This window comes from Lepidochelys kempii, chromosome 6 (genome assembly GCF_965140265.1).
Source record: "Lepidochelys kempii isolate rLepKem1 chromosome 6, rLepKem1.hap2, whole genome shotgun sequence".
Lineage (NCBI taxonomy): Eukaryota > Metazoa > Chordata > Testudines > Cheloniidae > Lepidochelys > Lepidochelys kempii.
The window spans coordinates 51,683,737-51,706,657 of NC_133261.1; the positions used below are offsets into that span (position 1 = coordinate 51,683,737).

The 22,921-nt window shown below is 41.4% G+C and overlaps 1 protein-coding gene across 4 annotated transcripts in view; it reads right to left on the reverse strand.

Moving 5' to 3' along the window:
* LOC140912808 (uncharacterized) overlaps window positions 1–18,616 on the reverse strand; it is a 69,058-nt gene extending 50,442 nt beyond the window's left edge. For all 4 annotated transcript variants that reach the window (XM_073347899.1, XM_073347900.1, XM_073347898.1 and 1 more), the window contains exons 1-9: window positions 18,356–18,616; window positions 11,670–11,727; window positions 10,094–10,237; window positions 8,665–8,814; window positions 5,365–5,487; window positions 4,576–4,743; window positions 3,958–4,143; window positions 2,209–2,331; window positions 1,853–1,966 (exon numbers count right to left, since the gene is read on the reverse strand). In XM_073347899.1, the coding sequence (XP_073204000.1) occupies window positions 1,853–1,966; window positions 2,209–2,331; window positions 3,958–4,143; window positions 4,576–4,743; window positions 5,365–5,487; window positions 8,665–8,814; window positions 10,094–10,237; window positions 11,670–11,727; window positions 18,356–18,615 (1,326 nt within the window). In that variant the 5' untranslated portion in view covers window position 18,616. The remainder of the gene's footprint in view (window positions 1–1,852; window positions 1,967–2,208; window positions 2,332–3,957; window positions 4,144–4,575; window positions 4,744–5,364; window positions 5,488–8,664; window positions 8,815–10,093; window positions 10,238–11,669; window positions 11,728–18,355) is intronic.
* Window positions 18,617–22,921: the final 4,305 nt, after the last annotated feature.

A 22,921-nucleotide genomic window follows, 5' to 3' on the forward strand; every position in this document is an offset into this window, starting at 1 on the left:
TAATGAGCTCTAGACTATGCACCATCTGGTAAACCTTGATCTAGAATGTTTGGGACAGGAAACTAACAGCCCATTGTGTATATCTGAGAATTAGGAAAGCGAATAGGATAGCACGAATGGAGAGCAAGATGGAAAAGTTAACTTGCTGAAGATGAAATAATCACTGGTGGAAACCTTCACACGCGCCCAACTCTTGGCCCCCCCAGTGATTATTCCATCTTAAACTGCTGAAATTTTCCATCAGAGATACAGTAGACAACTCAGTCAGTGTGTATCAAAATCACAAGGGAGATCCTGGCATACATACCCAATGACAATTTTGATTACCAGAGTAGAAACTGCTACAAAAAATATCTTTCTTGGATAATAATAGTCTATCAAGTGTTCCCGGTGCATGCAAATTCAATGAAGGATGTGTATCTATATTCATGACTCTGGAAAGTCCTTAGAAGATGCTGTTCCAATAATTATGCAGTTGGTAACAAAAGTATAAAGCATGCGAAAGATTGACAGCTTTCTGCCTGTATCAACAGCATTCACTTTAGTCTGTTAAAGAACACTTTAAATAAATGTTCTGCAGTCCCCAACAAGTATTTTAATCTGGAAAATTTTCAGATGTAAGTAGGTAAGTGGTGTTTTCCTAGCTCTCTTCTTGTGTATGCAAATATTTTCCCCAGGTTTCTTTAAATGCCATGAGATTATATTGGTATTCAACAAGCTTTACGGTGATTTGTTAAACAGAACTGCTGCACACTGACTCCATAAAATATTATCAAGTATAAGCCTTTTTTTAAAAAATTATGTTAAAACTAAAAAATACTCCATGAAGTATTCCATAAGGTGAAAACTTCAAAATAGAAACAATGACAAAGGGTTAGTCAGTTTCCGTTCCTGTTCCACAAACCTTGAAATTGCAATAGGGAGAAATTTTATTTGATTAATTGTATAGCAGCAGTAATCAAGCCACGTTTTTTCAATCTAAATCTGGCCAATTCTGACCTTGCTATGATGATCCATATTTGTGTCACCTCAGGATCAATCTACTGCAACACATTCTATATCCTCAAAACCATTGAAACTTATGGAAAGTGCGGCAGCCCACCTAATTAAGTGAAATTTCCTGGAAAAAGCACTTAGCCCAGTGCTCCAGGACTTGCACTAGCTGCTCCTATTGGTTTCTGGATAGAATTTAAGGCGTTGGTTTTGGCCTGCGATAATCTTACCTAACTTCCCTGTCCCCACCCCATGATGTTTGTTTCTATTGCAGTAGCACTCAACGGCCCCAATCAGGGTCTGGGTTCCTTTTTACGAGGAGGCACTGTATATACACAAAGGAAGACAAAGTATCTTTTCCTTGGAAAGCCTACAGTCTAGTTTGCTATTATAGTTGCAAACAAGAGAAACGCTCAAGCTGGAATCCTCTCTCTTTAAAAGAGGGCTGCTAACTGGGCATTCTGATGAAGAGGCCCTCAGTTTTGCAATTCACTCCTCCCTCTTTGACCTGAAATAACCCCAATCTGTTGACTTTAAGGGCATACTGTAAAACTCTCCTCTTATTCCATGTTTCAGAGGGGATAGGGGCAAGCTAAGGGCTGGTGTTTGTGAGTGGGATGGATTATTTGGGGGAGGGTGAAGGACGGGCTAATTTTTTGTTGTATTTTCAGCTTGTTATTTTCTGATTTGTATTTATACTTGTTGGTACAAATGATTACTGTGTTTTTAACAAATGGAACCCACATAAAGTGTGTCTGCCCAGTGCTGTATGTATAAATCAGAATAAATAAAATCAAAGAACTTGGTTTTTAATTCATTAATTGACTAGACTATGAACACTCCATGTACAGTTCCTTACTTTCAGCAGCTGGTCCTTGCCATCCAGTTCTTTCTGCAGCATGACTATCACCTGTGTCCTACCCAGCATGACTTCCTCCTTTTCATGTAGCTTCTGCTTCAACGCCTTTAGTAACTAGCCAGGGAAATAAAGGAATTACATTTTACAGGAAAGAAAAAAAAGAAATTTATATATATATATATATATATATATATATATATATAAAAAGAGAGGCATTTCTTCCATCTTCCCAAAATATCACCTGAGCTGTTCCTCACAGAAGTGCATTACCTATAACCTGCATTTTCTTCCTTGCCTATACTCCTGCAGAGCTGCCCAAATCAAAGCAAGTCAGTTAGTTCCCATTGCCAACATACCTGTTCTAGATCAGCACTGGCATCAGATTTAGCAATTAATTTAAAGAGCTCTTGCTCATGTTTCTGGGCTTGTCCAACCAGTTCCTTTTCCTTTTCCTGGATAATATTCTGAAACATGCGTATCTGAAAACAAATGATAAAAACTAAGTTTGAAACAACGTCTAAAGTACACATACATGCATGACAGCATCATTAAAAAAAATACTACCAATACTAGTATTGACCATTCCAAGGACCAGATTCCATTCTCAGTTACACCAGTGTAAATCTAGCATTAGTAAGAGTAGAATTTTGCCCCGAGGGTATATCACAGTGTAGTGAATGGAATTACAAATATAATGAAAGTATCTGCTTTTGTTTGGCCTCACACATCTTGACCCTCTTGCCTTGGTTGTTTCCCTTACGATTGTTTAATCTTTCACCTCTACACATGCCTGACCACATATACACATGCCTGACCTTTAGTCACTTCTATCCTGGCTCTCCCAACCCTTCCCAAATTGAAGCCACGTAGGACAGCTACGTCCCCCTTAACTACTTGTTTTACATTTCCAAACTTGTCTTTCCTGGTTACCTCACAAGTTTTGTCAGGAATAGATACAAAACCACAGCGGCCTAACCGTTAATGAATATTTTAAAAAAAAAATTTCTTTTTAAGATGAACAGTCACGTTACCTCCAGTGTCCCAGCTAGATTTTTATTTGAATAATTACATTCTGCATCTTCAGAACAGCTTCTGTAATTTCACCTGGATATATTATTCCTTATTTCCTGTCCCAAAATGATTAGCGGTGCTGCAGGCCATTAAACGGCTGCAGTGACCTCTGTGGTGAAAATCAGCATTTCTGATGTGTGTAACTTAATATATAAATATAGTCCGTAAAGCACTTTGGGAGTATTGAGATGGAAAATACTTTACCAATATAATGGCTTAATCTTGGAGGTGCTCAGCAAACTCATCTCCCACTGAAATCAGCGAGCTGATCTCAGTGGGAGTTGAAGGTATTCAGCACCATACAGGAATGGAAACAATTGTTACTACTACTTGTATACTGATTTGCTCTTTCACTTCCACATCTTTAAGGCACTTCAAGACTCTCTTGCCCATTCTCCCCTTAGTTAATCAGCGTCTCAGTTCTAGCTAAGTTCTTTTATAACTCTATACAGCTCCTTTAGCAGCTGAACAAGAAAGCTGCTTTGATCAAATGAAGCAGGAAAAAAAGCACTAGTTTTATTTAATTGTGCTCAAAAGTGTACCAAGGTACTTCACAGAACAAATAAAAAGGTCTGAATAGCTAGTTTTAGACATGCTTTTAGGCTAGGGTCTAAACAACTAGAAGAAGGGATGACAAAGAGGACCAGGGTTACAGTAATAGGATGACACTATTTGTCATGACATGTACACATTTTGGTGGTAAATTTTGGGAGGGCAGGCAAAGAGGGACAAGTAGCTTTTCGATTTTAGCTCAGTTCAACTCATATCATCACCACTGTTATCCATTAGATTTCCTCTTCCCACCATGTTTAAATCCCCATTCATTTCAGTGACACAAGCCACCCACAGAACACTAAAAACTGTTTCCTAATTCACTGTTACATAAGGTCTAATTACCATCTAGATCACTGTTGAAGGGATTTTCAAAAAAATCAAGAACTGCAGATGTAAATTAATTGTTGAGATATAGTGGTAACTGGCACATCCACTGTATCAACTCTAAACACCAAAGAATTTACAATTTGTTCACCTACATTTTCTATATACATGGCTTCTCTTTCCTGGAAACGATCTCTCTCTTTGCTCTGAAGGTTTTTAAGACTCTCAATCTGTTCCTGGAGTAGGCTACATCTTTCTTCGCTATCTCCAACCTTCTTGGTAAGGCTCTGAACTAGAATCTGCATGCTCTGCAGTGAAGACTCTTTCACAGACAGCTGATTCTTTGGAGTGCAAGATATAAGACAATTAGAGAAATGTAACCTGGGCTAAAAATAAATGACAGCATCGTGAATTCGTTAGCCTCTACAAAGCTAAAGCTAGCTTAGATTTAGATTTCAACTTTTGTTTTATGTTGTCAGTGAAATTTGCTAGCTCATTCCAAAATACTACTAAGAATTATTTCAAGATGTTTTTGCAAGTTGGACTGGAAAAAAGTTATGTACAAATAAAAATTCATCAGCTTAACTAGAACTCATCAGAATAGGACTTTTATTCATCTAAGCAATGGTGCAAGACATAGGGGTATGCCCCCTAGTATAATGGAGCAGGATCCTTTGACTCTCGCATCTGGGGGGGTGGAGGAAAACCCATATAGGTCTATGCAGATTCGCCACTTCAGATGCCATGAACATAAACATATACTAATGGTATACCTTTAATTCTTCACTAGGAGTAAATGTTTCTTTGGCAACATTGCTTGAGTCACATGCTAGCTGCAAATCAATGATATAGGCTTCTTTTTCAGCTAGTTTCTTTTCCTTCTCTGCAAGCATGGCATCCATTTCAGCCCCTCGCTGATGCTGGGCCTCCAATTCGGCAATCTGGGAATGAAAAGATAGCTATACTTGTAACTTACATGTCTATCACCCACCCTCTTCCAGGTTACTGAGACCATGAAAGTCAAGTTTCTGACATGATCAAATTTTGACTGCAATGGTATAAATATTTAGCCTGGTATTGGCCCTCTCAGCCATGCAATTTCTGCACAATCAGCATTCCTGCAGCTCTCCATAGCCAACAGAAATGTTCACAGACAAGGCCTCTGTACAGCACAGCTACAGTCTGGGGAAAGCCATCACTTGTTTACATTTACTCCCATTGTTGCCAAAAAAAATAGGCCACAAAGAAAACAGAAGTCAGGTGGTATTTTGAGACAAAATCAGAGAGTTGGCAAGCTACCATTATCCCTATTCACAGTGCTCCCAATTCCAACTATTTGTAAACTACAGCAACAACAAATTTAAGGCCTGACTCCTCACCAATAAAAGGAATGGCAAAACTTCCATTTCCCTCAATGGGGCAGGATCTGGCATTTAGCCTCTACTGATATCTCTACAGGCTATTTTCACAACGCATCTGTTCAGTCTTAAAAGTAATTAAATTAAAAGTAATTCTACACTGAGTAGATGAAAACCCCTCGTTAACATCACATAATATCCTACCTTTTTTTGTAGTTCTTCATTTGTGTGTGTGTTCTGGAATTCTAGTTCTTCAACCCTCCTTCTAAGTACTAATAATTTCCCACGGTTAGCTGCAGCATTTTCCTGGTCACCATCTCTAGATACCTATATGGAAAGAGAGAGAGATTTTAGCCTCTAAAGGCAAAATAAAAGGTTTCCACAACTCCACTAATTCAGACAATACTGCAAGGCAAATTGTCATTCTACTTATGAAATACTACTGCACATTTCAGAGTTCCTCTCAGGACCCCCGTATTTTCAATGTCCCAACAAAATACTAAACAAAGAAGCCACAGAATTTATGTCAAGTCTGTGCAAAACCTTCAAAATTTAAGTATATCATGCTGACCACATATGCTGGATGGACATGCATTATCCTGTAAAAAAAAAAAAAAAAAAAGTCCACACATTTCTCCTGGCAAGCACAATCCACATAGCCAGAAAATGAAAGGGATGGAGAGAAGGGGTAAGGGGTTATTTTTTAGAGTATATATCAAACTATCCTGAAGTGAAACATTACTACCTGGAATTCTGTTAAAAAAAAAAAATGTACTAGATAACTAATTTGTATAAATTATTTACAATTTACAATCACAAAACGTGCATCTACAAATCTGACAACCTAATTACATGCTTTCCAAGCAAGGACCAGTGATCTTCATCACAGATCACAATTGTATTAGTAAGTTAACTGTTAAATTATCAACCACCATATGCTTTGGAAGACATGCATAAAATCTATTAGCCCTTTAAAGTTATGTCCAATAGCAGCACAGTTTTCTAAAACAAAAAAACTATAAAGATTGAAGCATTAATCAATTCTTTTACAAGCTGCATGTACAATTGTACCAATGTGTCAAACATCATGCTGTTTTAAAGAAATACTGATTTTTTAAAAACATTTTTAAACCCGTTTATGATAATATTTCGATTACTGAAATGAAAGATTCTTATCTAATTTAATTTGCCATTTGTGTATTTTTCACATTTGGCCTTGGATAATAAAAACTGACTAGGCCCCTTCACTTTTGCAAGTAGTTATTTTTAGGGCTGTCAATTAATTACAGTTAACTCACATGATTAACTCAAAAAATGAATCACAATTAATTGCACTGTTAAACAATACCAATTTAAATTTATTAAATATTTTGGATGTTTTCTACATTTTCACATATATTAGTTTCTAAAACATAGAATACAGAGTGTACAGCGCTCACTTTATATTATTTTTTATTACAAATATTTGCACTGTAAAAATGATAAACAAAATAAATAGTATTTTTCAATTCACCTCATATAAGTACTGTAGTGCAATCTGTTTATCCTGAAAGTTTAACGTACAAATGTAGATTTTTTTTTTTTTGTGCTATGTAACTGCACTCAAAAACAAAACAATGTAAAACTTTAGAGAAGCAGTTCTCAAACTTCATTGCACCGTGACCCCCTTCTGACAACAAAAATTACTACACAACCCCAGGAGGGGGGACCAAACCATGAACCTGCCTGAGCCCTGCCAATCCGGGTGGGAGGGCCAAAGCCCAAGCCCCACTGCCCCAGTCTGGGGGGCCCAAAGCCCCAGCAAGTGTAATGCCAGCCCTGGCAACCCCATTAAAATGGGGTCATCATCATCTCTGGGATCCCAAACCACAGTTTAAGAACCGTGGCTTTATAGCCTAACAAGTCCACTCAGCTCTACTTCCTGTACAGCCAATCGCTAAGACAAACAAGTTAGTTTACATTTATAGGAGATATTGCTGCCTGCTTCTTATTTACAATGCCACCTGAAAGTGAGAACAGGCATTCGCATGGCGTTTTTGTAGCCAGTGTTGTAATGTATTTAAGTGCCAGATATGCTAAACATTTGTATGTCCCTTCATGCTTTGACCACCATGTTTCCACGCTGATGATGTTCGTTAAAAAAAATAGTGTGTTAATTAAATTTGTGACTGAACTCCTTGGGGGAGAATAGTATGTCTCCTGCTCTGTTTTATCCGCATTCTGCCATACATTTCCTGTTATAGCAGTCTCGGATGCTGACCCACCACATGTTTGTTTTAAGAACACTTTCACAGCAGATTTGACAAAACGCAAAGAAGGTACTAACGTGAGATTTCTAAAAATAGCTACAGCACTCGACCCAAGATTTAAGAATCTGAAGTGCCTTCCAATATCTGAGAGGGACGAGGTGCGGAGCACGCTTTCAGAAGTTTTAAAAGAGCAACACTCCAATGCGAAAACTACAGAACCCGAACTACCAAAAAAGAAAATCAATCTTCTGCTGGTGGCATCTGACTCAGATGATAAAAACAAACATGTCAGTCCCCTCTGTTTTGAATCTTTATTGAGCAGAACCCATCATCAGCATGGACACATGTCCTCTGGAATGGTGGTTGAAGCATGAAGGGACATATGAATCTTTAGCGCATCTGGCACATAAATATCGTGCGATGCCAGCTACAACAGTGCCTTGTGAATGCCTGTTCTCACTTTCAGGTGACACTGTAAACAAGACGAGGGCAACATCATCTCCTGCAAATTGTAACCAAACTTGTTTGTCTAAGCAATTGGGCTGAATGGACTTATAGGCTCTAAAATTTTACATTGTTTTGTTTTTGAATGCAGGGGGTTTTCTGACATATTTGTAAGTTCAACTTTCATGATAGAGAGATTGCATTACAGTACTTGTATTAGGTGAATTGAAAAATACTATTTCTTTTGTTTTTTTACGGTACAAATATTTCTAATAAAAAATAAATGTAAAGTGAGCACTGTACACTTTGTATTCTATGCTGTATCTGAAATCAATATATTTGAAAATGTGAATAATATTGAAATAAATGGTATTCTATTATTAATAGCGCAATTAATCACAATTAATGTTTTAATTGCACGATTAATCGCAATTAATTTTTTTAAACGCTTCACAGCTCTAGTTACTTTCTAACCAGTTTCCTCTTCTAGTTCTCATGTGTTAGCAACATGGAGGAAAACGTGGGGTGCAAACATCCAAAGGGAATCATTATTCCTTTAAAAATAGTTTCCATTACATTTTGAATGGAATGTCCATGGAAACACTTCTTAACTTTTGTAAAAAGCTATAAAAAAGTGGATGGGTGGATGAATATACAAGATGGATGGAAAACACACACACACACAGCCTTAATTTGACCCAACTAGTTCATCTCAGATCCTGGATTTTAAAATCAGGTCCACCCATGCAGATCTGATTACAGGATCGTGGTAAACTGAAGTCTAACTTTAAAAGTGGAAGGACAAACTCACTCTCTTTTTTTGCTCTGCTTTTTTCTCTTGTCCTTCTGATCCTGATAATTGCTTCTTAAGTTCTTCCAGTTGTGAGGTTAGTGATGTTACCTTGGCTTTGTTCTGCAGCTTTATCTTTGAAAGCTTGGCTTCAGAAGCTTCTTTTTCTTCCTACCAACATCAGAGTATATATATAATATCATAAATCTAAAACAGTTACCAAGAACTTCTACCTCCACAAGGACATTTAACTTCCTGACCAGAAGCCCTGCAACTATAAAGCAATTGGATAAAATTCCTTTCATTACTGCGAAGGGTCTGCATTGGGCTACTATGATACTCACAGGTATTGAAACTTAAGGGGCAGCATCACACTAAAAATTATATATTAAAGAAATTTTCCTTTCCTTTCCTAGTAATACTACTTCAAGGCCTAAACCTTCAAAAGTACATAGTGATTTGGAGTGCCTTAATTTTCAGATGCCTGACTGCAGACACCTAAATGGCCCTATTTTTGTAAGGCAGGTGACTCAGCTTACACTATCTCAGCTTTTTACTCAGCTGGGACAATGTAACTGGGATGAGGTGCTCCACTTCCTTATGACAAACTAAATACTACACCGATATTATGAATGCTGGTCACTTGATCATTTGTGCCTCTGGTCAGCTACATTTAGATTCACAACACTGCAGTGGAATGTTTCATTAAAAATAGTTTAGTTTGATTTGTTTTAACAAAAAAATATTTGTTCAATATTAGGTTTTGTAAAAGGCCATCTTTTGAAACTTATTTTTAGACTAACATGAAAATGTCCCATTAAAACAGAAGGGTGAAAACATATCTTTCAAGAACTCACGACAAATATGAGCTCTAATCAAAGAAGTTAATGGTGAAAATCCCTCAACAGTCTATAGCACATCTAGTATACATTCCTTCCATTTACTGTGGCCAAAAATCAAGGGTGACATGCAGTACCTAAGGAATACAGAAATTATGATTGAAAGAAATTTGGAGGGAAAAGTAATTTTTTTATCTAAAGCAGCTCAGTCTGGGATAAGTCTGCATCCTAACCAAATGCGAAACAATATTTTGGACAATATTAACCTAAAAGGAGGAAAAAGTCCCTCTCCAGCTTTGCACAACCTTCAGTTTGCAACTGATAATAGTCCCCCACATTTATCAAGAGCATCTGTTCTTTCTTGGGGATTGCCTATGTAATACCCAAAGCTGGTTACAATTCTGGAAACAGGAGGTAAATTGGTAGGAAGCTGTAATGTATCCCCATGGACCTGCAAACTGTGATCACTGCTTCCTTAGTCCCTAATATTGATATAACTGACTCTTAAGCCTGTTTTTAGGAAAACAGCTTATTCACCCAAGAAAACATGACTGCAGTTCATTTTCTTCTGCAGCTGAACAGTCAGTCACATTGATGTGTACACACAGTACCTTTAACCGATGATCTCTATTCCGAAGTTCATTATCCTTCTCTCTGATAAGTTCTTTGAGCTGTGTTACCAGCTGTTCAGTACGTGTCAGCTGTTCAGTCAAATCAGCCACCGACATGTTTGCTGCATCTTGCGAGCCATGAGCCTACAGACATTAAGTATACTTTTGATCAGACAAAATGGTGCAGACAGAGCTGGCTGTGCACAAATCACAGTCGTCAGCTTTTCAGCCAACCCAATCAAATTTAGGCAGAGGGTAGTATTTTTAAAACTTAAACATACCGTCTAGACAGCTTCAGGATAATTTGTCAAATATGAGTTACAGAAGCAGCACTGAAATGAAACCTTGGTAACTGAAATCTCTGTAACACACATTGTTCCCTTCAGTGCAAACTAAACTGTACTACAATACAGTGGAGACACTATGCTGTTATAACCTGACATGATAAAGAAATCCCTGATTGTTTTTCCCCTTCCATTACTCTATGCGTGGCTGTCTTTACATTCTGAACTCCTTGGAGCAGAGACTGCCCCTTTTTGTCTGCCTGGAAAGCAGCTAGCACATTGTAGGTGCCACCATAAACAATAAAATCTCTCATTTCCAGTCAATTCCACTGCAAAATTAGAAGCCACCTCAACTGAAGTGTGATCACTTGCCAAAAGAAGGCTTGGCGGCAGAAATCTAGGCTGTGGGTGGAACGCATGCACCTGTCAGGACAAGGCTCAAGGGAGAGTTCTTGAAAATATCCAAGGAATCCACAGCACCCTACCCTTTTAAAACAACAGAACCAGCTGAAAAACTTAAAAAAGTAAGGGGAGAAAAGAGGCATTTCTCCTCCCTCTCACCACAAAAAATTGTTTAAAAAAAAAAAAAAGGAGTTGGCACAAAATTACAGCACTATTTACTTTACAAATCCATTTGTGTTGTTTTTAGAAACTTTTCTTGTATAGAGGGATGAGAAGTGATACACAGAGATTTTTACCCATTACTAGAAAAGATTAATAGTTTCACTGAATGTTGCCTAATTTTAGATACCTGGCAGTACTTTCAGCAGAAGAGAGAAAAACTCTTCCCATTACAAGCTATAAGATTCATACTATTAAATATAATAATCTTGAAAATGGCAAAAATAATCCAAAGCCTCAAGAGTCATGCATTTTAAATCTAATACTGACGGTTAAATAGTCAGCATGATTTTAATTCTTGAGGTTCGCTGCTGGTGTTAATGCAACTAATGATATGTACAGCCAAGTGCTAGTCTGCAAAAAGGGATTAATTTAATGTTTACGAGGCTTCTGCTGATCTTTTCTTAACTCAAGATAAACACGTCGAAAGTGAGCAGTGTAGTTGTGGCTAGACTCTGAAGATTAAAGCTAATTGGACTGGAAGCATTGAAGCCACCATTACCTTTAGTGACTATCTTAGAAGAACAGTTTAAGCAAGTTAAACAACAGCCCTTGCAAAAAAGCAAATACTTATTACCACATCTTGAATTGAAATTTTTAAAATTCACAAGTTTTTTAAAAAGTCAGCACTTACAAAGTTTTTGCTTTGTTTTGTTTTTTAAAATACTTACTACTGCTTTAGGGGATGAATCATCTCCAGTGCTCCATTTCCACATAGTTTCAAGATGGCTGTGAGAAGGAATAAGGAAATACAATTATACTGCAATGAATATCAGTACCACTTAGAAAACTATATACATAACAGACTTGTTTTCTGGTATTTTTTCTCCAGACCTTTCAGTTCAAGATAATTCAAGCTAATTTAATATTGTTTTAAAAAAAAACAAAAAAACAACCCATTTGCTGAAACCTGATAGGAACTTTGACACCCAAGTCACATCACGAGTTGCTATTGATTATGAAGAAAGCGCTGTTTAATTCTTTTGTACATTATGTTACTTCTGCAGACAGGGAAGCCTCCGTAAAGTACCAACATTATCATCCCAAATATTTTTGGAAATTAAACTGAAAAAGACAATCTTAAAAATATAAGTGCCTTAAAGTACTTTTTGGCACTAGTGCTATTTCCACCTACAAATAAAAGGTACAGACTGTACTCAGTTTGCTATCATATAACCTGACCTTAGACTCATGCTGTATTTGCCTCTGCAGTATGACAAATATTATTCCAATTCATATTTCTACAGAATGAACAGATTGCTGTGCACAAAAAATAAAGACATTGTGGCTTTCTGAGACTTTCTGCAACCTCCATGATTTCTGCAGGGGCCAGTGTGGCTGACCCCAGGGCTGGCCACACAGCTGGCTCAGGGGCCAGCTGTTCAGGTGGACCCTGGGGACAGCCACAGCAGCCGCTGCTCCAGCCGGCCGGAAAAACCACAGCCCCAGGCAGCGGTCCCCGGCTGGCCAGAACAGCTGCAGTCCACGGCTAGCCAGCCGGCACAACCACAGTCTGCAGCCCTCAGCAGCTGGTGCCGCTGGCCCCCTGTACTCTCCTATCATGGACAGGTCACGGTCCGTGAGTTTTTGTTTTTTGCCCATGACCTGTCCATGACTTTTACTAAAAATACCCATGACTAACTAAATCGTAGCCTTGACTATGGCATATCACACTGTACAACAACTGAGCATCTCCCACTCATATGCCTAAGGGCCTAAATCTTGAGAAGGGCACTAACTAGGAATTGCAGGTGCTCAGCACCTCTCTGGTTCAGACCTAAACACAAGCTTTCAAAAAGCCTGATACCTAAATTATAAGTAATTTTTAAATTTAGTAGCCAACTTGATACGATGCAGCTTTGGGGCTCCTCTATTTCAAACATTTCAAGGTCTCTGAAATGTTTCTCCCCTTGATGCAGGAGTTACTCACACTAATGGCTCTGCCACACATTGCAAGAACAGGCCTTCCTGAATTTAATCACATCTTTCTAAAGCAAGTTTCCTATCAGATCCATTTTGTCAGCATGTACATGAAAGCTAATCCCACAGTACAGGCAGCTCAAATGTAAATTTATATGTACCGCAGCACTAAGAACATCTGGCTCATCTGACAGAATTTAGTTAACTCTTCAAGAGAGGCCTGTGCTATAATTTATCACATTTGGTTTGATGGCCTGCATTAAGAATACTACACACATCTTGCTGTACTTCTGACTTTGGCCAGTCTTTAAGTTGCAACAACAAATGAGAAGCCAAACAGCATCTGTTCAGTCACCTGTCCCACAAGCAACACTTTTCAATGGAATGTAATTTGCCTTTTCAAATCTGCATGTATAGGTTTCAGTAAAAGCACAGCAGAACAGCTGTGCTTCTGAATTCAGCAGATCAGTTTATTAAAAATGCTGGCACATACTTTATCTGAAAGGAAATGAAGAATGAGAGCACAGACTGTTATTAAAGCTGAGCATTTACCACTGCTAAGCTAGAAGCAGGGATCAGAGTGTTATGCAGGAAACATAACAGTCTCTTCTGGCTTTAAAAACCTATGAATCACAGAGGGACCTGGATGTGGATATCATTACTTTTTTTTGTTTTTAAACTCTCCTTCCTGCATCCCTCTTGAGTCACAAGACCCAATTTTGCCTTCAATAATACCTATGCATTCCTAGTAAAATGAAAGGGTATAATGAAGGCAGAATCTGGCTCAGTGTAGCTTGGGGCTGTGTGTAAATTTTTTGTACTTGTAAATGCTTTAAAACCCAACAAGCATTAGCTGATGCAGCAAGTTTAGTTCACTACATACCACATCCCCTTGGATACCCTGACCAATACTTTTGACATGTTATTTACATTACGGATGTTAATTAAGGAGCTTTCAGGAAGGGCAAGAACCAAAAACAAGTTGGGCAGCACACCTGCACTGGACTCTCTTTACCTATCAAGTCAACTGGGAGATACTGATGGGAGTTGTTTTTCTTAAATCAGCCAGAAGAAATGGTTTTTAGGAGTATAAGCATCAAGTTTATAAGAACTGAACCCTTAGGAATCAAATCCTGGCAAACACAACTCAATTCTTTCTCCTTCCAAAGAAGTTAAATGGAGCTCCACTTCATTTACCATGTGTGCATTTTTCAGATGTGAACTTAACCAGCAAATGCCTATCTGCTACGCAGAACATTAATTATCTATAGGCCCCAATGTACTTAGTGACCATTCCTGAAGTTATAAAAGTTCTCATTTCCTCTCTCTTTCCATATCAATTCCAAACTCCTCACACTCATTTTCAAATCTCTGCACAGCCCCAGTACAGCATCCATCTCAGTCCTTATTGCCTCACCTCATGCACTCTGCTTTGACAACATCTTTGTTTTAACTGCACTATGTACCACTTCCCACTATGCCAGGAAAACCTCTTCTCCACCATGGAAAATTGGGGAAAGCCCACAAAACCTGAACAGATCTTGGGAGAAACTACAGAGGCCCTGTGCCTCCGTACAGCCTCTGGGACATCATGTTGGTCTCCACTGAGCCACGGAAGCAGTACGGCCCGAACTGAGTGGTTACTGTAATACACCATGAGAGGGAGGAGCAGAAATGATTGCTAACGAGGGTCCCACTCCTACAAACACTCACATGTGCTGTACGCATGTGGATAGTATCACTTATGTATTTGTAAAATTGCCCCAACCCTAAATATTACTTACAGAAATAGCTCTATATGCATGAGTAGTCATTTAATTGTCCTCAAGGGGCTGTCAGGGAATTATGTGCTTCTCTCTGACCCTCTTCCATAAATATGGGGATGGCAAAGAAGGATGCCCTAAAAGGTACTCCTTTCTACCCCCACACTAGATGTGAATGGTAGTTCTCCCCATTCACCAGTGAGGGCAAAGGGGCACACTATGTACATTGGTGGAATTTGTAAGTAAGACCCTACTAAGTGTTTTTAATGTAAAATATCCTTTATTTTGTACTTGATATGTGTAAATTTAGGGGGAAATATACACTTTCAATAGTTTGTTCATTGCCATAGCATTATCTTGCTTCCATCCTCTCTACATTCCATGAATCCTGAATTTGATGTTGCCTGCTTGGGCAGTTATTCCTCCACTTTGTGTCTGATGCCAAAAAAACTATGTTAAAAGACAACATTGTGGTTGAGAATAAAAATGAAGTCAGCAAACTCAAGGTTATGAAACCTACAGCAAAAGGTAACTCAGATATTTGTGTGTATGGTGCATTCTACATTACTGAGTACCTTCTTTTATTTCTTACATTAACACAGATGGAGTAATTAAACACATGTATTTGAGCGTGTAGGGCACCAGAAACACAGCACGTTTCCATACATCTGGAGCGCCATCCTTAAATATGCTCAGTTAATGGAAAGCTGTGCTGTATGTTTGTTATCAAACAAATGTTATCTGTAAGTCAAGATTTCTCTACAAATGCCAAATGGCTTTTGTCCTCATTGAGAATGGTCATGGAAAATCAGACGCTCAAAAAAAACTGGACACTATATTAAAAACACTACAAAATTGTCTTTAATGTATTAAAACTAATACCAAATATGAAAACTAATAGGGTGTCAGACTGAACAGTTCAACCTTAGGCTAAGAACAAACAAAAGCAGTCAACCTAAGGGTCTTTAAGTTTTCAGTCCCAGAACACAAGCTTATGAAGAGAAACAGTAATGTTTTAATCTCAAGTTATTTTTGACTGTTTTGCATAACTTTTACTATTCTGAAAGAAGGGTCATAAGCTAGGAATGACAAGTAGGCTGACTATTTGTAAATAGGGGAGATAATTATTCAAACTGGTCCTTTTGGCCTACACACGTTTATCTGACTTCAAGCCTACTCCAAGTTGCAAGTACACCCTAAATTAATATAACTGAAAAATTAGAAAACACTTTATTCGCAATATGAAGTTTAAAGCACTTGGTAGTTAGTTTCATTACTTCTCCTCTATAGTAACTTCACTTTCATTGTCCACAAAGGATTTTCACAAAGCAGCAGGGAAGAAAGACCTTTTTCAAAAAATAAGAAAATATAACTGTAAAGCTACAGTGGAATTCAGGTGGGTGTGAAGTGCCTGGAATTATATGTAACTTTTACTTTCTTGTCTTTCTGATTTTCAAGTCATTGTGTCCTGAAGGAGCCATATTGGCTTCTTCTTATTCTTCCTTTCTTTCCTTTAATTGGGATAGTTTGCTGTTGTGCCTTTAATATTATCTAAAAATTATTATTTAATATTAACAAGAAAAATTGCTGGCTCCCCTGAACTCCTTTTCTTCTTCGATTTTCCTCCCATGGGACCTTATCTATTAGTTGTCTGAGTCTGGTAAAGTCGGCTTTTTAAAAGTCCATTGTCCTTAATTTGCTGCTCTCATTCTTTCCTTTCCTTAGAACCATGGAGCCTATTATTTTATGAATGCTTTCACCCAACTTGCCTTCAATGTTCAGATTTACAACAAATTCCTCCCTTTAGGCAGAATCAAGTCTAAAATGGCTCCTCCTGGTTATTTCCTCCACCAGCTCAAACAAGAAGTTGTCCCCAACACATTCCAAGAACTTATGGGAGATTTTGTGTTTTGCTGTATTACTTTTCCAGCAGATATCTGGGTATTTAAAGTCCCTCATTACTACCAGGTCTTGTGTTTTGGATATGTCTATTATTTGTGCTAGAAACGCCTAATTCACTTTTTCCTCCTGATTTACTGAGCTTCCTTCCCCCATGCTACACTGGGCATGCCCTTTATTGTGAGATGCCCCAGGAATTCAGATGCAATGGATTACGCTTCTCCTGAATATTTCCTGTTCAATCATGACTACACCACAGTCCTGGGAGCCCACTGCAGCTCTAGCCTGAGCCTATAACCAAGGCAACAGCTACACTACAGTGGCCCTCCTTTCCCAACCGGGTTTCCAGGGCACATGCCATGTTTGGGGGAGAAAGGGGTATTCCCCAATGGCGGTGTCAACCCCGGGCGTACTGAAGTCGCGTGTCCCAGCACGGGCCAGTCTCTTGCGCTGCCAGGGCGCCACGGAGCAACGCAACAAGAGCGTCCCGAGTTACCATCAGGATCCAGGAGACTAGAGGGCACCGCCGAGTGCTGCCGCCGGCCCAGCCACTACGTCCTTGGGGGCGGACGGGGCCTGGCTGCAGACAATAGGAGCCCAATCTCCGTCCCTCCCCGGACCCGGCTGAGGAGGAGTCATCCCCCTCCCCAGCTGCGCCCAGGCCGGTCCGGGACCCGATGCTGCTCACCTGCGAGCCGCACCGGGGGTGGGGGAGGGGGGAGAATCCGGGTCCCGCTCACCTGCGAGCCGCACCGGGGGTGGGGTGGGGGGGTAATCCGGGCCCCGCTCACCTGCGAGCCGCACCGGGGAGGGGGAGGGGGAGGGGGAGGGGGGAGAATCCGGGCCCCGCTCACCTGCGAGCCGCACCGGGGAGGGGGAGGGGGAGGGGGGAGAATCCGGGCCCCGCTCACCTGCGAGCCGCACCGGGGGGGGGGAGGGGGGAGAATCCGGGCCCCGCTCACCTGCGAGCCGCACCGGGGAGGGGGGAGAATCCGGGCCCCGCTCACCTGCGAGCCGCACCGGGGGGGGGGAGGGGGGAGAATCCGGGCCCCGCTCACCTGCGAGCCGCACCGGGGGGGGGGAGGGGGGAGAATCCGGGCCCCGCTCACCTGCGAGCCGCACCGGGGAGGGGGGAGGGGGGAGAATCCGGGCCCCGCTCACCTGCGAGCCGCACCGGGGGGGGGGGAGGGGGGAGAATCCGGGCCCCGCTCACCTGCGAGCCGCACCGGGGGGGGGGGGAGGGGGGAGAATCCGGGCCCCGCTCACCTGCGAGCCGCACCGGGGGGGGGGGAGGGGGGAGAATCCGGGCCCCGCTCACCTGCGAGCCGCACCGGGGGGGGGGGGGGAGGGGGGAGAATCCGGGCCCCGCTCACCTGCGAGCCGCACCGGGGAGGGGAGGGGGGTAATCCGGGCCCCGCTCACCTGCGAGCCGCACCGGGGGGGGGGAGGGGGGTAATCCGGGCCCCGCTCACCTGCGAGCCGCACCGGGGGGGGGGAGGGGGGTAATCCGGGCCCCGCTCACCTGCGAGCCGCACCGGGGGGGGGGGGAGGGGGGTAATCCGGGCCCCGCTCACCTGCGAGCCGCACCGGGGGGGGGGAGGGGGGTAATCCGGGTCCCGCTCACCTGCGAGCCGCACCGGGGGTGGGGGGGGGAGAATCCGGGCCCCGCTCACCTGCGAGCCGCACCGGGGAGGGGAGGGGGGTAATCCGGGCCCCGCTCACCTGCGAGCCGCACCGGGGGGGGGGGGAGGGGGGAGAATCCGGGCCCCGCTCACCTGCGAGCCGCACCGGGGGGGGCGGGGCCGGGCCGGGCCACGAGGGTATCTGGGGAGGGGGAGCGCGCCCTAGGGGCGGCGGTGCCGGCTGCAGCAGCGAGGGCTCCGGCTCCTCCTCTTCGGCCCGGCCCAGGTGCTGCAGGGACAACAACTCGCCACCATCCCGGCGTCAGCAGCACCACGGCCGGGCACACGTCAGCGCGTCGTCGCCTCCCAGAGCGCAGCCAATGGCGAGACGGTCCCGCTCGCAGTCGCGTCATCGCCCCCTGGAGAACGCGCGGGGGAGGGGAGCTGCCTGGGGTGGAGCCTCCGCCAGGCGGGCGGGGCTTGTACAAAGGGCCGGGGGAGCTGTCCAGGGGCGAAGGGAAGTAGGTGGGGGGGGGGGTGTTCCCACCCTTGTGTGAAGGGAGGGGAAAGTCAAGTGTCGTTTCCTCTGGGGGGCTCAGGGCTCGGCATCCCTGACCCCAGATCCAGGGCATGTCATGGAGCTAGCAGGGGTCGCGCTTGCCCTTGCGCTTGCTGAGCAGATGTTCCTCACACAGACTCTAGTCCCAGCACTGTGTCACCGTAAGTGCCTGTTCCACCTTATGTGCCTCAGTTTCCCCATCAATCAAACAGGGATAACAATCCCTTTACAAGATCCTGGAGACCCTCCTCACCAGCAAGGCCGGCTGTGTCTCAGCGCCTTGTGGGCCTGTGTATCTGGACCCATCTTTTTATTTATATAACAGCACTTACATATGCCCCATGTGCAATCAGTACAAAGCTGACAGGATTCCTGATCACTTAGTTCAGCCACCCAAACACCTTTTCACAGATACGTAGCCATATGGGCCTGGTGCTGACTTCATTCCCACTGACTTTAACAGGAGTGGTCAGCACTTCTGAAGAATGAACCCTGTATATTTTAACTGTAGGCAAAGCACCTGGCTGGATTTGGACCTATGCTTCCAGGGAAATTAGTTTACTGCAGATATGATGCTTAGATCTTTTAAATTAAACCCTCAGGCAAAACAAACAAACAAACACCTAAAGGAAGGAGCTGTTGCACAATCAAAGTGAAAAATTTCCTCTCAAAAAGGAAAAAACACATAAAAAATGCAACGTTAGGAGAAATGGTCACAAGAGAGGTAAAGATGATTTATGCAGATTTAACAGTTTAAACAAGGCAAAAGCGCCATCTTCTGGCATATAAATGTATTTAATCCTCTGCATGCATCCGATGAAGTGGCTTTTAACCCACGAAAGCTTATGCCCAAATAAATTTCTTAGTCTCTAAAGTGCCACAAGTACTCCTTGGGTTTTTTTTACGTAAAAAAGTATGTTAGATAGCAAAACTCTTCCTTACTGCTAAAATACTTGCTGAATATCCTATAGAGTGGGTACTGCTTATGGTGAATACATATTGTAAGGAGAGTGATCACTTTAGATAAGCTATTACCAGCAGGAGAGTGGGGTGAGGGGAGAGAAAACCTTTTGTAGTGATAAACACCCATTTTTTTCATGGTTTGTGTGTATAAAAACATCTTCTGTATTTTCCACAGTATGCATCCGATGAAGTGAGCTGTAGCTCACGAAAGCTTATGCTCAAATAAATTGGTTAGTCTCTAAGGTGCCACAAGTACTCCTTTTCTTTTTGCGAATACAGACTAACATGGCTGTTACTCTGAAACCTATGGTGAAGTAGTTTTCTTTACTGTATACACAATTTTCCATTAACCTGAAGTGCAATTTGTACAATGCTATCCATACAAACAATTTGGGATTTTTCATTCCACTTCACTACAGAACTAAAAGAAATGTAGGGCTGGCAGACTTCACGAGGTTATCTAATCCATCCCCCTGTAATAAGACAGGACCAAGTATACGAAGACCATCCCTGACACACGTTTGTCTAGCCTGTTCTTAAAAGCCTTAAATGATGAAGATTCCACAACCTCCCTTGGTAACCTGTTCCAGTACTAAATATTCTTATAGTTAGAGATTTTTTACTAATATCTAACTTAAATCTTCCCTGCTTCAGATTTAAGCTGTTTACTTCTTGTGCTACCTCCAGTAGGAGGGAGAACAATTGAACACATTCCTCTTTATAACAGCCCTTAACATATTTGAAGACTGTTATCAGGTCCCCCCTCAGTTTTCTTTTCTCAAAACTAAATTTACCCAGTATTTTTAACCTTTTCTCCTACATCAGGTTTTCTAAACCTTTTATCATTTTTGTTGCACTTCTCTGGACTCTCTCCAATTTGTCCACAGCTTTCTTAAAATGTGGTGTCCAAAAGTGCCTCCCTCCCATTTTTTCAATCCCACATATTGATAAATTATATACTGTTCCAAACACTGCAACATGACATGAAAATGGTTTCATCCTTTGTTTCTGAGTGAATAAAAGATTTGCAGTGCAAGGACTATGTGTTCCCTAATGTGTAAAATTATAACAGGCTTCCTCTCTGGCTTGACAAGGTAAATCACATATAATATGTACACTGGAGTTGATGTTCTGATATCTCTTTTGTTTTTATTTTTGTTCTTTTGCAATTGCATCACAGATCACCTCGCTTTTCTTCTGTTGTCTACTTACAGTATTTTCAGCACCAAGTTATTTTTTTGTGCTCCTTCAATAAACTCATTCAGTGAAAGCTTTCTTGTACAAATAAAGAAAATTGACGTATTGATAGTTTGATCAAATTGATTTAAGCTTCTATGCAGAGATCTAAATTACACCTTATATTAAAACACTATGTTTACATGCAGACATGTTTTCCTTGGAGTCTAGGGACTAACGGGGCTCTTACATCAGTGTAAAGCAGGAGTAACTCCATCAAAACCAATGGAGTTACTTACATCAGGGTAAAACTGGCATAAGATCAGATCAAGCCCTGGGTTTTTATTGATTGTCAAAATTTTATATACTTTCTCCAAAATAATTCCCAGAGGATGTCGTTCTAGCAAATCCATAGGACTACTCCTGTGTGCCAAGGTTGCAGAATAAGATCCTAAAATTGTATTGAATATTATGCAACACAGTTAAAATCTTTTGCTTTTTATTTGCCCCCTAAGCTCAGAGTAAATTTAGACAGCATTGTGGTAAAAACTGGCAATAGATACCTGTGCCCTGACTACACAAGCACTCCTGCTATTGCTACTTCTGAGTGGTAGTAAAACAATTGGCAATTTTTCTATAAAAGTCTACTGCAAGCAACAAGGCCACCATGTCTTTCGTATTGCTGAAAGGAGCGGCATTATTGGTGAAGTTTCCTACGGACAAGCCATCCTTACCTAAATGGCACTAAATAATTAATGTTTGATTTTCAGAAGCACTGAGTAAATTGAAAAGTGGTTGCACGGTCACAGTCTGTGTTGAGTTAGGATCTTACAGCAATAAATCACTTTCCCCAGGGTGGTGTGAAAACCATCCACTGTGTGGGGAGAAGAAATATTTTCCACCTCTTAGGCACAACAATCTTGTTGGTCCCATGATTTTCAGGTTGCTGTTCAATGTTCTGCATTTTTAATGCAAATTCAGACCAAGCATAAGCCAATACAATCCCCATGGAAACTTTTAGGCCAAATGCTGAAATGGTGAAAATAATAGTGAAATTACACATTGAGTCTAAATTCTACTTCCATTTACACTGGCCAGTGGAGTCACTTTGGACTGATGCCAGCATAACAGAGAGCAGAATTTGGCTCCAAGTATAAGTAGACTGGGAAACAGATGTAAGTGGTAAAGTAGTGCAGTTTGGAGCAGTTTGGTATCTTAGCCTTCATCCTTCACATGCTTTTGCAAATACTTAATTTTACTACTGTGACTAGTCCCACTGAAGTCAATGGGACTATTCATGGTAGTAAAGTTAAGCACATACATAAGTGTTTCAGGGAGGGGGGTCTTAATTGGTGCATAAAATGAGTGTAAAGGCAAAGTGAAAAGAGACTGCAGTGGAAAGAGCAACTGTCTGAGACATGTAGTAAAATAGAATTAGGGCTGAATCCTGAGAGCCCTGGCTCCACAACCTGTATTCTAGCCATTTAATACTTTTCTATGTTGCAAGTGAGAAGCAGATATTGTTACTATGTTTAAAAAAAAATCCCATGCAATCAAGTTATGCCAGTGTTATACATTTAACAAACACTGGTTATATGAACTTTTTGTTGTTGTTACAAATGTATAAGGAATAACCATGACAAATATTTGTCTGCATTGTCCTCTTAACTACTAAAATAATTTATCTGAAATGTTGTGATCTATAATCGCTAGTTGCCCTGTTCAATGCTGATTTAGTAGCTTCTGAGGCCAGCATGCAAGTTGTACCGTCTTTTCAGACCAAACAAGACTGGTCAAGCTGCCCCAAAATATCAGTTGACTGTCTAAAATCCCACATTACTGTATATTATCAATAGAGTATTTTACTCCAGGGACAACACAAAACGCATGTGTGTGTGTCTGTACATGCATGAAGCTGTGTTACTACACCTTGGGAGATCCCCAGGGGAAAAAAATATATTTACCATCTCCATTTTCATCCATTAGTTGAAATACACTTCATTGGGGTTAAAAGCTGGATA